This window comes from Pan paniscus, chromosome 18 (assembly GCF_029289425.2).
Source record: "Pan paniscus chromosome 18, NHGRI_mPanPan1-v2.0_pri, whole genome shotgun sequence".
Classification (NCBI taxonomy): domain Eukaryota; kingdom Metazoa; phylum Chordata; class Mammalia; order Primates; family Hominidae; genus Pan; species Pan paniscus.
The window spans coordinates 23,681,364-23,696,733 of record NC_073267.2 but is presented as its reverse complement, the minus strand read 5'-3'; the positions used below and the strand labels follow the sequence as shown (position 1 = coordinate 23,696,733).

At 45.0% G+C, this 15,370-nt stretch overlaps 1 protein-coding gene across 4 annotated transcripts in view; it reads right to left on the bottom strand.

The window, feature by feature from the left end:
• Positions 1-15,370, bottom strand: part of METTL9 (methyltransferase 9, His-X-His N1(pi)-histidine) — a 58,143-nt gene that overhangs the window by 19,137 nt on the left and 23,636 nt on the right. For all 4 annotated transcript variants that reach the window (XR_004666786.3, XR_010110516.1, XM_034939870.3 and 1 more), the window contains exon 4: positions 13,338-13,522. Coding sequence is in view for 2 of the 4 variants with exons in the window: in XM_034939870.3 (XP_034795761.2) it covers positions 13,338-13,522 (185 nt within the window). In the remaining 2 variants the exon portion in view is untranslated. The remainder of the gene's footprint in view (positions 1-13,337; positions 13,523-15,370) is intronic.

Genomic DNA, 15,370 nt, shown 5'->3' with positions numbered 1-15,370 from the left:
TTTTTTTCTTCTTGAGATGGAGTTTTGCTCTTGACGCTCAGGCTGGAGTACAATGGCGTGATCTCAGCTCACTGCAACCTCTGCCTCCAGGGTTCAAGTGATTCTCCTGCCTCAGCCTCCTGAGTAGCTGGGATTATAGGCACCTGCCACCATGCCTGGCTAATTTTTGTATTTTTAGTAGAGATGGGGTTTCACTATGTTGGCCAGGCTGGTCTCAAACTCCTGACCTCAGGTGATCTGCCCACCTTGGCCTCCCAAAATGCTAGGATTACAGGCATAAGCCACCGCACCCAGCCTAAGCTGTAACTTTCTGTTTAGATTTGGGTTTCCTATGACAATTAAAAAAGAATTAATACTGAAACAACTTGTTTTACTTCGAGCTGCAAAAACAAATTACCATAGACTGAGTGGCTTATTGAGAGGTGACAATGTGCTAGCAGCCCTCGCTCGCTCTCAGCGCCTCCTCGGCCTCGGTGTCCGCTCTGACCGCACTCAAGGAGCACTTCAGCCTGCCGCTGTGCTGTGGGTACCCCTCTCTGTGGCTGGCCGAGGCCGGACTGGCTCTCTGCTCGCGGGGAAGTGTGGAGGGAGAGGCGTGGGCAGGAGCCGGGCTGCGCGCAGCGCTCGCGGGCCAGCACAGGTTCCGGGTGGGTACGGGCTCAGCAGGCCCAGCACTCGGTGCCACTGGCTGGCGCCTGCTGGGCTTAATCAGGGGACAAGCTCCCTCTGGGCTGCCGGAGTGCCCAGGCTAGGTGCCGCAAAGTCCCTCAGCCAGTGCCATTGAGAGGTGAAGCTGGCTGGGCTTCTGAGTCGGGTGGGGACCTGGAGAACTTTTCTGTCTAGCTAAAGGTTTGTAAATGCACCAATCAGCACTCTGTGTCTACTTAAAGGTTTGTAAACGCACCAATCAGTGCTCTGTGTCTAGCTAATGGTTTATAAATACACCAATCAGCACTCTGTGTCTAGCTAGCCGGGTAGCAGACTTGGAGAACTTCTGTGTCTAGCTAAAGGATTCTAAACGCACCAATCAGCACTCTGTGTCTAGCTAAAGGTTTGTAAACACACAAATCAGCGCTCTGTCAAAACGGACGAATCAGTGCTCTGTAAAATGGACCAATCAGCTCTCTGTAAAATGGACCAATCAGCAGGATGTTGGTGGGGCCAGATAAGGGAATAAAAGCAGGCCAACAGAGCCAGCAGCGGCAACCCGCTCGGGTCCCCTTCCATACTGTGGAAGCTTTGTCTTTTCACTCTTCACAATAAATCTTGCTGCTGCTCACTCTTTGGGTCCGTGCCACCTTTAAGAGCTGTAATACTCACTGCAAAGGTCTGCAGCTTCACTCCTGAGGCCAGCAAGACCACGAACCCACCAGAAGGAACAAACAACTCCAGACGTGCCGCCTTTATGAACTGTAACACCACAAAGGTCTGCAGCTTCACTCCTGAAGTCAGCGAGACCAAGAACCCACCAATTCCAGACACATTTTGGTGACCCAGATGGGACTATCACCTATCGCCAAGCGGTGAGACTATCGCCTATCGCCAAGCGGTAAGTACCATCGGACCCTTTTCACTTGCTATTCTGTCCTATTTTTCCTTAGAGTTCGGGGGCTAAATACTGGGCACCTGTCAGCCAGTTAAAAGTGATTAGCGCGGCCACCGGGCTAAAGACATGGGTGTCAGGCTTTCTGGGAAAGGGCTAACAACCCCCGACTCTTCAGAGTTGGGAGCGTTGGTTGGCCTGGAACCAGCTTCCGCCTTTCCAGTACTTCTGGGCTGAACCAAGGGTCGACAGAGAGGAAAGCCATTCAGCTCCGGGGTCCCAACAAGAAGTTGGTTGGCCCTGCGGCCATGAGCAGAACTCTCAAAGTCATGTCGCCCAAGCGAGACTAGCCCATCTATTCTATCTACCCTGACCCTTGCCTCCTGGGTCCTAACGCCTGTCAGATAAACTTCCTCTCACCTCTTGGAGTCTCTGAGGCTAGTCCCGCTTCTCAAAATCACTCCGTCTCTGGTGCTTTTCCAGTTTCTCCTACGAGGATGATTTCTAGTATAAACTCCAGGAGTCTACTCCCTTCTTTAGGCACCTGGGCTCACCAATCAGAAAGACATAATTTTTGCCCAAAGCCCCGTCATAGGGGGAACTCTGGAATTTTAGGATCCCTCCTTAGAAAAGCAGGCCTAACAAATGCTATTCCTGAAGCTAGGATATGGGGAGCCTCAGAAATTGTATCCTTCCTATTCATATAAGTGAGGACAAAAGGTGTCACTCTTCCAACCCTGGAGATCCCTTCCCTCCCTCAGGGTGTGGCCCTCCACTTCATTTTTGAGGCACAACATCTTTATAGGACACAGGTAAGGTCCCAATACTAACAGGAGAATGCTTAGGACTCTAACAGGTTTTTGAGGATGCGTCAGTAAAGGCCACTAAATCCAATTTTTCTCAGTCTTTGTGGTCTACGAGGACAGGCAAGGGTGCAGGTTTTCGAGAATGCGTCAGTAAGGGCCACTAAATCCAGCCTTCCTCAGTCCTCCTTGTGGTCTGGGAGGAAAACTACTGTTTCTGCTGCTGCTTCGGTGAGCGCAACTATTCTAATTAGCAGGGTCCGGGGACTGCTGCAGGTTCTTGGGCAGGGGAAAACTACTGTTTCTGCTGCTGCTTCGGTGAGCGCAACTATTCTAATTAGCAGGGTCCGGGGACTGCTGCAGGTTCTTGGGCAGGGGAGAAACAAAACAAACCAAAAACACAGGCGGTTTTGTCTTTCAGATGGGAAACAGGCATCAACAGGCTCACCCTTGAAATGCATCCTAAGCCACTGGGACCAATTTGACCCACAAACCCTGAAAAAGAAGCGACTCATTTTTTTCTGCACTATCGCCTAGCCCCAATATTCTCTCTCTGACGGGGAAAAATGGCCACCTGAGGGAAGTAGAAATTACAATACTATCCTGCAGCTTGACCTTTTCTGTAAGAAGGAAGGCAAATGGAGTGAAATACCTTATGTCCAAGCTTTCTTTTCATTGAAGGAGAATACACAACTATACAGAGCTTGCAATTTATATCCCACAGGAGGACCGCTCAGCTTACCCCCCATATCCTAGCCTCCCTATAGCTCCCCCTCCTATTAATGATAATCCTCCTCTAATCTCCCCGCCCAGAAGGAAATAAGCAAAGAAATCTCCAAAGGACCACAAACCTCCCCAGGCTATCGGTTATGTTCCCTTCAAGCTGTAGGGGGAGGGGAATTTGGCCCAACCTGAGTACATGTCCCCTTCTCCCTCTCTGATTTAAAGCAGATCAAGGCAGACCTGGGGAAGTTTTCAGATGATCATGATAGGTACACAGATGTCCTACAGGGTCTAGGGCAAACCTTCAACCTCGCTTGGAGAGATGTCATGCTACTGTTAGATCAAACCCTGGCCTTTAATGAAAAGAATACGGCTTTAGCTGCAGCCTGAGAGTTTGGAGATACCTGGTATCCTAGTCAAGTAAATGACAGAATGACAGCCGAAGAAAGGGATAAATTCCCTACTGGTCAGCCAGCCGTCCCCAGTACAGATCCCCACTGGGACCTTGATGCAGATCATGGGGACTGGAGTCATAAACATCTGTTGACCTGTGTTCTAGAAGGACTAAGGAGAATTAGGAAAAAGCCCATGAATTATTCAATGCTGTCCACCGTAACTCAGGGAGAGGAAGAAAATCCTTCTGCCTTCCTTGAGCAGCTACAGGAGGCCTTAAGAAAATATACTCCCCTGTCACCCAAATCACTCAAGGGTCAATTGATCCTAAAAGGTAAGTTTATTACCCAATCGGCTGCAGATATCAGGAGAAAGCTCCAAAAGCAAGCCCTGGGCCCTGAACAAAATCTGGAGGCATTATTAACCTGGCAACCTCGGTGTTCTATAATAGGGACAGGCCCAAAAGGAAAAGTGAGATCAGAGAAAGGCCACAGCCTTAGTCATAGCCTTCAGACAAACAAACCTTGGTGGTTCAGAGAGGACAGAAAATGGGGCAGGTCAATCACCCGGTAGGGCTTGTTATCAATGTGGTTTACAAGGACACTTTAAGAAAGATTGTCCAATGAGAAGCCGCCCCCTCATCCATGTCCACTATGCTGAGGCAATCACTGGAAGGTGCACTGCCCCAGAAGACAAAGGTTCTCTGGGTCAGAAGCCCCCAACCGGATGATCCAACGACAGGATTGAGGGTGCCCGGGGCAAGCGCCAGCTCATGTCATCATACTCACTGAGCCCCAGGTATGCTTAACTATTGAGTGCCAGGATTGACTTCCTCATGGACACTGGTGTGGCCTTCTCAGTGTTAATCTCCTGTCCAGATGACTGTCCTCAAGGTCTGTTACCATCTGAGGAATCCTGGGACAGTCTGTAACCAGGTATTTCTCCCACCTCCTCAGTTGTAATTGGAAACTTTGCTCTTTTCACTTGCCTTTCTTGTTAAGCCTGAAAGTCCCACATCCTTATTAGGGAGGGGTATATTAGCCAAAGCTGGAGCTATTATCTACATGAATATGGGGAACAAGTTACCCATTTGTTGTCCCCTACTTGAAGAGGGAATCAACCCTGAAGTCTGGGCATTGGAAGGGCAATTTGGAAGGGCAAAAAAATGCCTGCCCAGTCCAAATCAGGCTAAAAGACCCCACCACTTTTCCTTATCAAAGGCACTATCCCTTAAGGCCTAAAGCTCATAAAGGATTACAGGATATTGTTAAACATTTAAAAGCTCAAGGCTTAGTATGGAAATGCAGCAGTCCCTGCAACACCCCAATTCTAGGAGTACAAAAACTGAACGGTCAGTGGAGACTAGTGCAAGATCTTAGACTCATCAATGAGGCAGTAATTTCTCTATATCCAGTTGTACCCAACCCCTATACCCTGCTCTCTTAAATACCAGAGGAAGCAGAATGGTGCACTGTTCTGGACCTCAAGGATGCCTTCTTCTGTATTCCCCTGCACGCTGACTCCCAGTTTCTCTTTGCCTTTGAGGATCCCACAGACCACACATCCCAATTTACGTGGACGGTCTTGCCCCAAGGGTTTAGGGATAGCCCTCACCTGTTTGGTCAGGCACTGGCCCAAGATCTAGGCCACTTCTCAAGTCCAGGCACTCTGATCCTTCAGTATTTGGATGATTTACTTTTGGCTACCAGTTCAGAAGCCTCGTGCCAGCAGGCTACTCTAGATCTCTTGAACGTTCTAGCTAATCAAAGGTACAAGGTGTCTAGGTCAAAGGCCCAGCTTTGCCTACAGCAGGTCAAATATCCAGACCTAATCTTAGCCAGAGGGACCAGGGCCCTCAGCAAGGAACGAATACAGCCTATACTGGCTTATCCTTGCCCTAAGACATTAAAACAGTTGCGGGGGTTCCTTGGAATCATGGGCTTTTGCTGACTATGGATCCCCGGATACAGCGAGATAGACAGGCCCCTCTATACTCTAATCGAGGAGACCCAGAGAGCAAATACTCATCTAGTAGAATGGGAACCAGAGGCAGAAACAGCCTTCAAAACCTTAAAGCAGGCCCTAGTACAAGCTCTGACTTTAAGCCTTCCCACAGAACAAAACTTCTCTTTATACATCACAGAGAGAGCAGGGATAGCTCTTGGAGTCCTTACTCAGACTTGTGGGACGACCCCACAACCAGTGGCATACCTAAGTAAGGAAACTGATGTAGTAGCAAAAGGCTGGCCTGTTTACGGGTAGTTGCGGCGGTGGCCATCTTAGTGTCAGAGGCTATCAAAATAATACAAGGAAAGGATCTCACTGTCTGGACTACTCATGATGTAAGTGGCATACTAGGTGCCAAAGGAAGTTTATGGCTATCAGACAACCACCTGCTTAGATACCAGGCACTACTCCTTGAGGGACCAGTGCTTCAAATACGTACGTGCGTGGCCCTCGACCCTGCCACTTTTCTCCCAGAGGACGGGGAACCAATCGAGCATGACTACCAATAAATTATAGTCCAGACTTATGTGGCCCGAGATGATCTCTTAGAAGGCCCCCTAGCTAATCCTGACCTTAACCTATATACCGATGGAAGTTCATTTGTGGAGAATGGGATACAAAGGGCAGATTATGCCATAGTTCATGATGTAACCATACTTGAAAGTAAGCCTCTTCCCCCAGGGACCAGTGCCCAGTTAGCATAACTAGTGGCACTTACCTGAGCCTTAGAACTGGAAAAGGGAAAAAGAATAAATGTGTATACAGATAGCAAGTATGCTTATGTAATCCTACATGCCCATGCTGCAATATGGAAAGAAAGGGAGTTCCTAACCTCTGGGGGGAACCCCCATTAAATACCACAAGGCAATTACGGAGTTTTTGCATGCAGTGCAAAAACCCAAGGAGGCGGCAGTCTTACACTGCCAAAGCCATCAAAAGGGGAAGGAGAGGGGAGAACAGCAGGATAAGTGGCTGGCAGAGGCAGGGAAAGACCAGCAGAAAGGGAAGAGAGGAAGAGACAGAGGGAGTCAGAGAGAAAGAAAGAAAGAGACAAAGTCAAAGAGACAGAGACAAAGAGGGAGTCAGTGAGAGAGAGACAAAGAAAAAGTCAAAGAGAAAGAGAGATGGAAGTAGTAAAGAAAAAACAGTGTACCCTATTCCTTTAAAAGCCAGGGTAAAGTTAAAACCTATAATTGATAATTGAAGGTCTTCTCTGTAACCCTGTAACACTCCAATACCACCTTGTTGTCAGTGTAAACAAGGGCGTTAGCCTTCCTATCAAAAATCCTTAACCCAGCAGGTTTCCTAACAGGGGATGTAAATCTTAATCACCATACAAAGGTCCGATCAGACATAGGAGGAACTCCCTTCAGGACAGGACGATAGATGGTTCCTCCCGGGCCATTAAGGAAAAACGACACAATGAGTATTCAGCAAGTGATAAGGAAACTCTTGTAGAAACAGAGTTAGGAAAATTGCCTAATAATTGGTCTGCTCAAACTTGCAAGCTGTTTGCACTCAGCTGAGCCTTAAAAGTACTTACAGAATCAGGAAGGAGCCATCTATACCAATTCTAAGTTAATATAGACTAAACGAGGTCTTATTAATAGCAAAGAATAATTGAAATCCCAAACTTAAAAGGTTTTCAACAAAAGTAAAGTTTGCTAAAAGTTAACAGTGTAAACATATATTAATCCTAACTTCTAATCTTGTGGAAATCAGACCCTATCAATACTCTTCAAAGCTCAAGTCCGTCAGCACAGAGCCATACAACTAATACCCCTACTTATAGGGTTAGGAATGGCTACTGCTACAGGAACCGGTATAGCCAGTTTATCTACTTCATTATCCTACTATTACACACTATCAAAGGATTTCTCAGATAGTTTGCAAGAAATAACAAAATCTATCCATACTCTACAATCTCAAATAGACTCTCTGGCAACAGTGACTCTCCAAAACCCCTGAGGCCTAGACCTCCTCACTGTTGAGAAGGGAGGACTCTGCACCTTCTTAGGAGAAGAGTGTTGTTTTCACACTAACCAGGCAGGGATAGTACGAGATGCCGCCCAGCGTTTACAGGAAAAGGCTTCTGAAATCAGACACCACCTTTCAAACTCTTATACCAACCTCTGGAGTTGGGCAACATGGCTTCTCCCCTTTCTAGGTCCTGTGGCAGCCATCTTGCTGTTACTCACCTTTGGGCCCTGTAATTTTAACCTTCTTGTCTAATTTGTTTCCTCTAGAATGGAGGCCATCAAGCTATAGATGGTCTTACAAATGGAACCCCAAATGAGCTCAACTAACAACTTCTACCGAGGACCCCTGGACCAACCCGCTGGCCTTTCCACTGGCCTAAAGAGTTCCCCTCTGGAGGACACTATAACTGCAGGGCCCCTTCTTTGCCCCTATCCAGCAGGAAGTAGCTAGAGTGGTCATCAGCCAAATTCCCAACAGCAGTTGGGGGTATCCTGTTTAGACGGGGGATTGAGAGGTGACAATGTGCTAGCAGCCCTCGCTCGCTCTTGGCGCCCCCTCGGCCACGGCGTCGGCTCTGGCTGTGCTCGAGGAGCCCTTCAGCCCACGGCTGCACTGTAGGGGCCTCCTCTCTGGGGCTGGCCGAGGCCAGAGCCGGCTCCCTCTGCTCACAGGGAGGTGTGAAGGGAGAGGCGCACACGGGAGCCGGCGTGGGTTCCGGGTGGGCGCAGCTCGGCAGGCCCCGCACTTGGCGCCACCAGCCAGCACCTGCTGGGCTTGATCGGGGGACAAGCTCCCACTGGGCTGTCGGAGTGCCCAGGCTAGGTGCCGCAAAGTCCCGCAGCCAGTGCCATTGAGAGGTGAAGCCAGCTGGGCTTCTGGGTCGGGTGGGGACCTGGAGAACTTTTCTGTCTAGCTAAAGGTTTGTAAATGTACCAATCAGCACTCTGTGTCTACCTAAAAGTTTGTAAATGCACCAATCAGCACTCTGTGTCTAGCTAATGGTTTGTAAACGCACCAGTCAGCGTTCTGTGTCTAGCTAATCAGGTAGGGGACTTGGAGAACTTTTGTGTCTTGCTAAGGGATTGTAAACGCACCAATCAGCACTCTGTGTCTAACTAAAGATTTGTAAACGCACCAATCAGCGCTCTGTCAAAACGGACCAATCAGCTCTCTGTAAAACGGACCAATCAGCAGGCTGTGGGTGGGGCCAGATAAGGGAATAAAAGCAGGCCACCCAAGCCAGCAGCACCAACCTGCTGGGTCCCCATCCATGCTGAGGAAGCTTTGTTCTTTCGTTCTTTGCAATAAATCTTACTGCTGCTCACGCTTTAGGTCCGTGCCACCTTTAAGAGCTGTAACACTCACCGCAAAGGTCTGCAGCTTCACTCCTGAGGCCAGCAAGACCATGAACCCACCAGAAGGAACTAACACCTCCAGATAGGCCGCCTTTATGAACTGTAACACTCACCGCAAAGGTCTGTAGCTTCATTCCTGAAGTCAGCGAGACCAAGAACCCACCAATTCCAGACATAGAACAATAGAAATTTATGAGTTCTGGTGAGGACCCTCTTTCTAGGTACAGGCTGCTGACCTCTTGTTGTATCCTTGCATGGCAGAAGGCAGAGAGAAGCAAAGTCTCTCGGAACTCTTAAAAGGGCATTCATCCCATTCAGGAAGTCTCTACTCTCATGATCTCATCTCATCCTAATCACCTCCTAAAGACCCCTTCCTAATACCATCACGATGGGGGGTGGGGGCCTCAAAATATATATCTGGGAGGAACACAAACAAACACGCAGTCTATAACACAACTTTAAGAGGGAAATGTAATCACAGCACTTTGGGAGACTGAGGGGGCATCACTTGAAGTCAGGAGTTCAAGATCAGCCTGGCCAACATAGCGAAACCCTGTCTCTACTAAAAATACAAAAATGAGCCGGGTGTGGTGGCACACATCTATAACCCCAGCTACTCAGCAGGCTGAGTCAGGAAAATCACTTGAACCCAGGAGGCGGAGGTTGCAGTGAGTAAGCCAAGATCGTGCCACCACATTCCAGCCTCGGTGACAGAGTGAGACTCCATCTCCAAAAAAAAAAAAAAAAGAACCATCTCAAGCCAAACAACAGCAACTTCAAGTAAAAAAAAAAAAATTAGCATCATATTTAAAGTAGAAATATTTTCATTAAAGTTAGAAACAAGGCCAGGTGCAGTGGCTCACACCTATAATCCCAACACGCTGGGAGGTGAAGGCAGGCCAATCACTTGATTCCAGGAGTTCAAGACCAGCCTGGACAACGCCGCCAGACGCCCTCTCTACCAAAAAAATACAAAAGTTAGATGGGTGTGGTGGTATGCACCTGTAGTCCCAGCTACTCAGGAGGCTGAGGTGGGAGAATAGCTTGAGCCCAGGAGGTCAAGGCTGCAATGAGCTGTGACAGCACCACTGCACTCCTGTCTGGGCAACAGAGCAAGTCCCTTTCAGAAAAGAAAGAAAAAGAAAGAAAGAAAAAAAAGAAAAAAAAGTGGGGGAGGACAGGGGAGGGTGTTTTGTTTTTAAACATTACTAAGCAAATTGCTATCTAGAGACCTCCTCTAGTAAAGTTATACATCTAGTGGTGTGCTGGTAAATGTGTAACTACCAGCTTGGAGAAGAAAATGGCTATTTGCAGTGTTTGCCAATTTCTATAGTGTAAATACTCCCATCATGGTCAATTTCAATAATGGCCATGTTTAACAACCAGTTCACTTAAATTCCTACCAAAACAACAATCAGCTCTCATGAACCAGTCCACGCCAGCTCCAGCATCTACAGCTTACATGTAGACAACCATGTGGAGACATATGTGCTGGTAAGAACTACTTTCCTAGATACATTTAAGTGGAAAAAGGCAACAGAAGTTATTTATAATTGGGAACTGCCTGTATAATTTTTTTAATGTACATACATACTTACATTTACATAGACTATCTTTTAAAGAATATTCAAGAAACCTGAACAAGATTGTGGAACTGGACTGGATGAGAAACTTTTTTTGTTTTGTTTGTTTTTTGAGATGGAGTCTGGCTCTGTCACCCAGGCTGGAGTGCAGTGGCGCAATCTTGGCTCACAGCAAGCTCCGCCTCCTGGGTTCACGCCATTCTCCCACCTCAGCCTCCCCAATAGCTGGAACTACAGGCGCCCACCACCACGCCCGGCTAATTTTGTTTTTATATTTTTAGCAGAGATGGTGTTTCACTGTGTTAACTCAGGATGGTCTCGATCTCCTGACCTCGTGATCTGCCTGCCTCGGCCTCCCAAAGTGCTGGGATTACAAGCATGAGCCACCACACACAGCCAAGAAACTTTTTATTGTAAACCCTCTAGTAAGTTGCTTGAAGTATTTTTTTTTAATTACTGAATTACTTTTTAATAAAAATTACAATTTTGAAAAATTAAACGTCATTAAATTTTTATTTTTACAATATAATTATCCTTCTCTGGACTTCATATCTTTCCTTCTTTGGGGGGTGCTTAAAATAATTCTCACTAGATTCAATAACCCCTAGCCAAAACTGGGTCAGTAAACCAAATAAACTGAAATTAGAATGATATTTTTTTCATTTTGTTTTTTTCCAAATAGCAAAACTGCTGTGGTTCAACTTCAAGCCATTTACCAAAACAATTACCTAAGTAATCATTTCACCTACAACTACTTTTAGTTAAAAAAAAACAAATTAAGCCAAGTATGCAAAGCACACTCAGATATCCTCCAACAGTCCAGCATTCATGAATCTACACAGCAAGACCATTTTGCATCTCCCAGTCCTCATGGTTTCACATGGAAATCATCAGGATCTAATTAGTGACTCAGAGAAAGAAAGCAATAATAGAGTGCCGTGGCGCGCCTGCAAAATTTATAGGTCACTAAAAGTCATCCATAGCAACAAGGCTTCTTGTCTCAGGTCTGCAGTGTGTCACATGCCAGACTCCTCAGACTCAACAGGCAGCTCTGCACATCCACAATCAAGGAGCTTGTTTTCCACACTTCATGGAGACTTCCCTCTTGTCTAGTTTGACTTCCTCTCCATTTTTAGCATCAGAAACACAAGGAAATAAAATTCGTGGTTAGATTGATGTTTCTTCCCCCTGCTCTTTCATCTCCTGCTATGCCAGGAAGTAGCATTAAAGTTCTATCATGCGGTTGCCCAACAGGACACAGGAACCCAGGACCTTCCAACCTGATGACTAGTGAGTGCAATACAGAGAGCTGGAGCTGAGGCTTAATTACACAGGAAGGAGTAGCACTGAAGTAAGATCAGGTTGCTGAATCACGAAGGAGGACATTTTGCAACATATAGATGATATATGTACACTGACATTTAAAAGCATTTTTTCTTTACCATGACAAACCACTCGACAACAGGAACATAAAAATGGAGATCTAAGATGGGAAAGGGGAGATCTGTTCTCTCTGCTCTTTTCCACACCCTTCTATATCGAAAGAATTCCCCATTTTCCCCATTATCAACACAAATCTGAAACCATTTGGTAAATATTAAGACAAGCATTAAATCTGAAGGCACTAAGATCTGGGGAGAAAAAACACATACAAGAAATTAAATTAATTTGTGACACCACAAATCCACACAGAATCCAATGGTTATATGAAACGGGCATTATTCCTTAAGACATAGATTTTCATATTTGATAATAATGACATTTGCAAAATCCTAATAGATTTCTTCAAAATGTCTGTGAGCTCTTAAGAGTTTCTGAAGTCAAGGTCAATCGAGGCAGTAAAATAGAAAATCTAAAGATTTTTCAGCCAGGGATGGTGGCTCGCACCTGTAATCTCAGCATTTTGGGAGGCAGAGACAGGAGGATCACCTGAGGTCAGGAGTTAGAGACCAGCCTGGTCAACATGGCGAAACCCCATCTCTACTGAAAATACAAAAATTAGCCAGGCATAGTGGCATGTGCCTGAAGTCCCAGTTACTTGGGACTCAGAAGGCTGAGGCCGGAGAATGCCTGAACCCACGAGGTAGAGGTTGCAGTGAGCCAAGATCGCACCACTGCACTCCAGCCTGGGCGACAGAGCGACGCTCTGTCTCAAAAAAATAAATGAAACACTAAAGATTTTTAAAAAGTCACTTGTATTATTCATAAAATAAATAATTTTATATTAATGTACATTAACTTATGAAAATGCAGGAGACTTAAAATCATAACTTTCAAGATGACCTAAAATGCAAACCACATAAACTAAAACTATAAATTAATGTGGCATTAAGTCAGAATGGCCAGAAGTCACAGTAACTATGAAGTGATATGAAATCAACCCGTTTCTTCTAACATATTCTTCATTCAATATTGCTGAAGAGCAAGACCATGCAATCAAAAAATCAAATGTTACAGAAAGAAATGATACATGCTGCAACACACATGGTCTTCAAAAGAGAAAAAAACAGATAAAAGCATTTATCATTTTTAGAGTCTGGCACAAGAGATGCAAAACGGAAAACAAAACAGCCATGACATTCAGCAAGTATATACGACCAGATTTAAAGGCACTGTTTATTGCTCGATTCAGTTGTAAAGCTAATAAATAAATGGTTCAAGCTCCATTTAAAACCAGAGATACAGTTGCATTTTTGGCTTTCAATCTCAAGCAGTCAGACCCAGCTAAATATTAATTATTACCACTGCAAGGGGAATGCTAGACCTCTATAAAGTCCACCTTAAGGTGAACATTAACCAAGATGGTGTTTTACATGGATTAACTGGATTACTTTAAACTGCAGGCTATTATAAGACATACTAGACAATATTTAATTGTACACAGCACAAAATCACAAATACCAATAAACAGCTATCCTCAGTAAGAGCTAGCCTGACTGACCACACTTACCGTTTTCCACATAGGGATGAAAGGGGAGGACAAGGGCAAGGATGACCCTGCCTCTAGTTGGCTCCAAGACACTTCTGATATCTTTTAACAAAGTCAGGGGCTGATCACAGCGGTCCAGCAAGTTCAGGCAGCTGATGACATCATACTGGAACCCCGTATTCTGCCATTCATTTATACCAAGGACTCTAGAAAAATCAGAAATAACTGTATTAACATAAAGTCCCTCTAAAGACATCTTTAAAAATAACTGAGATGACAATAAAGGCTTTAACTTTGTCTTCTAAATTAAGTTCAAAATCTTCTGTTATAATTTATGTTTGCAATAATGACATGGCCAAGGAAGAGAAAAATAGCAACCATTTTTTTTTTTTTTTTGAATTTTTTCTTTTTTGAGACACAGCCTCACTCTGTTGCCCAGGCTGGAGTACAGTAGAGCAATCTCGGCTCACTGCAACCTCTGCCTCCCAGGTTCAAGCGATTCTCCTGCCTCCGCCTCCCCAGTAACTGAGATTACAGGCAGTTGCCACCATGCCCGGCTAATTTTTGTGTTTTTAGTAGAGACAGGGTTTTACCACATTGGCTAAGCTGATCTTGAACTCCTAACCTCAAGCGATCCGACTGCCTCGGCCTCCCAAAGTGCTGGGATTACAGGTGTGAGCTACCACGACTGGCCCATATTTCTTTAAATTTAGCATTTCACCTATTTCCAAATCTCAACACATACGAAGTTTCCTTTACAAGAACTAATCATGTTTAATAAGTATGAAGATGTAACCTGACAAAGTTATGAAACTAAAACATCAAATTCTTTTGAATATCAGTTAATGAACAAGAGTCCAGCTTTTTACCATTCATTGGAACTTAATCAAAAAATGCATCATATAATTAATGTTTTCTATTCCTAGGATCCCTTCTATTCTTAAAAATGGCTGGGAGTGGTATAAAATAATTTCCATTGATAACTTATGACCTTTGAGCACATTTCCATTCCCAGGAAAGACATATTTCATACTTGAGAATCTTCATATCTGAATAACTATACAGAAAAGGACCGGGCACGGTGGCTCACGCCTGTAATCCTAGCACTTTGGGAGGCCAAGGCAGGCGGATCATGAGGTCAGGAGATTGAGACCATCCAGGCCAACATGGTGAAACCCTGTCTCTACTAAAAATACAAAAATTAGCTGGGTGTGGTGGCGCGTGCCTGTAATCCCAGCTACCCGGGAGGCTGAGGTAGGAGAATCGCTTGAATCAGGGAGGCAGAGGCTGCAGTGAGCCGAGATCACATCACTGCACTCCAGCCTGAGGACACAGCCAGACTCCATCTCAAAACAAAACAAAACAAAACAAAAACTATACAGAAAAGATAAAGCCCCAGGACATCCTATTAACATTAAGAGCATGGTTTAAAAAAAACCGCTCTCGATCCTCAATCTCTCACTTTCATACACACGTACACAGAGCACAGAGAACATTTTCAGTCCTCTACAATGTTGTTATCTCTAGAAAGGGGGAGTTTTTATATCAAGAGTCTTTGTTAGCCACACAATTAGGCAATTTTACAAATTACTTACTCCTGCTTGGTTATACCAATCAGAATGTGGTAGGTGAGACATGTTATGATAGAGACAGGTAAAAAAGGAAACATAAAAAAAAGGATCTTTGGTAAACAAGTCTTTAGTAATGTTGAGCAGATACAGTAAGATAGCTCAGAAAATTCTAAAAGTATAATGAGGGTTGTTTTGAAAACCTCATTAGCATAATGATATTTAGAGCATTTCTGAATAGCAGAATTTTAAAAACACAAAGCACTTAGCTGCATTTTCTTTTCAATCTATATTTTTGTCAAACTAAAGCCTCTTCCAAATAGCAGCCTAACAAACTTCCAGGGACTAGTCAGATTCCTTACTGGTGCAGGTGTTTCATTGCACTAAATACTGTTTGAAATAAGTAGAGCATTCAGGCTTTAAAATCACTTTGTTGTACTAAGTCAACTGTAATAGCAATTTTGGAAATTCAATTTAGCTCATTCC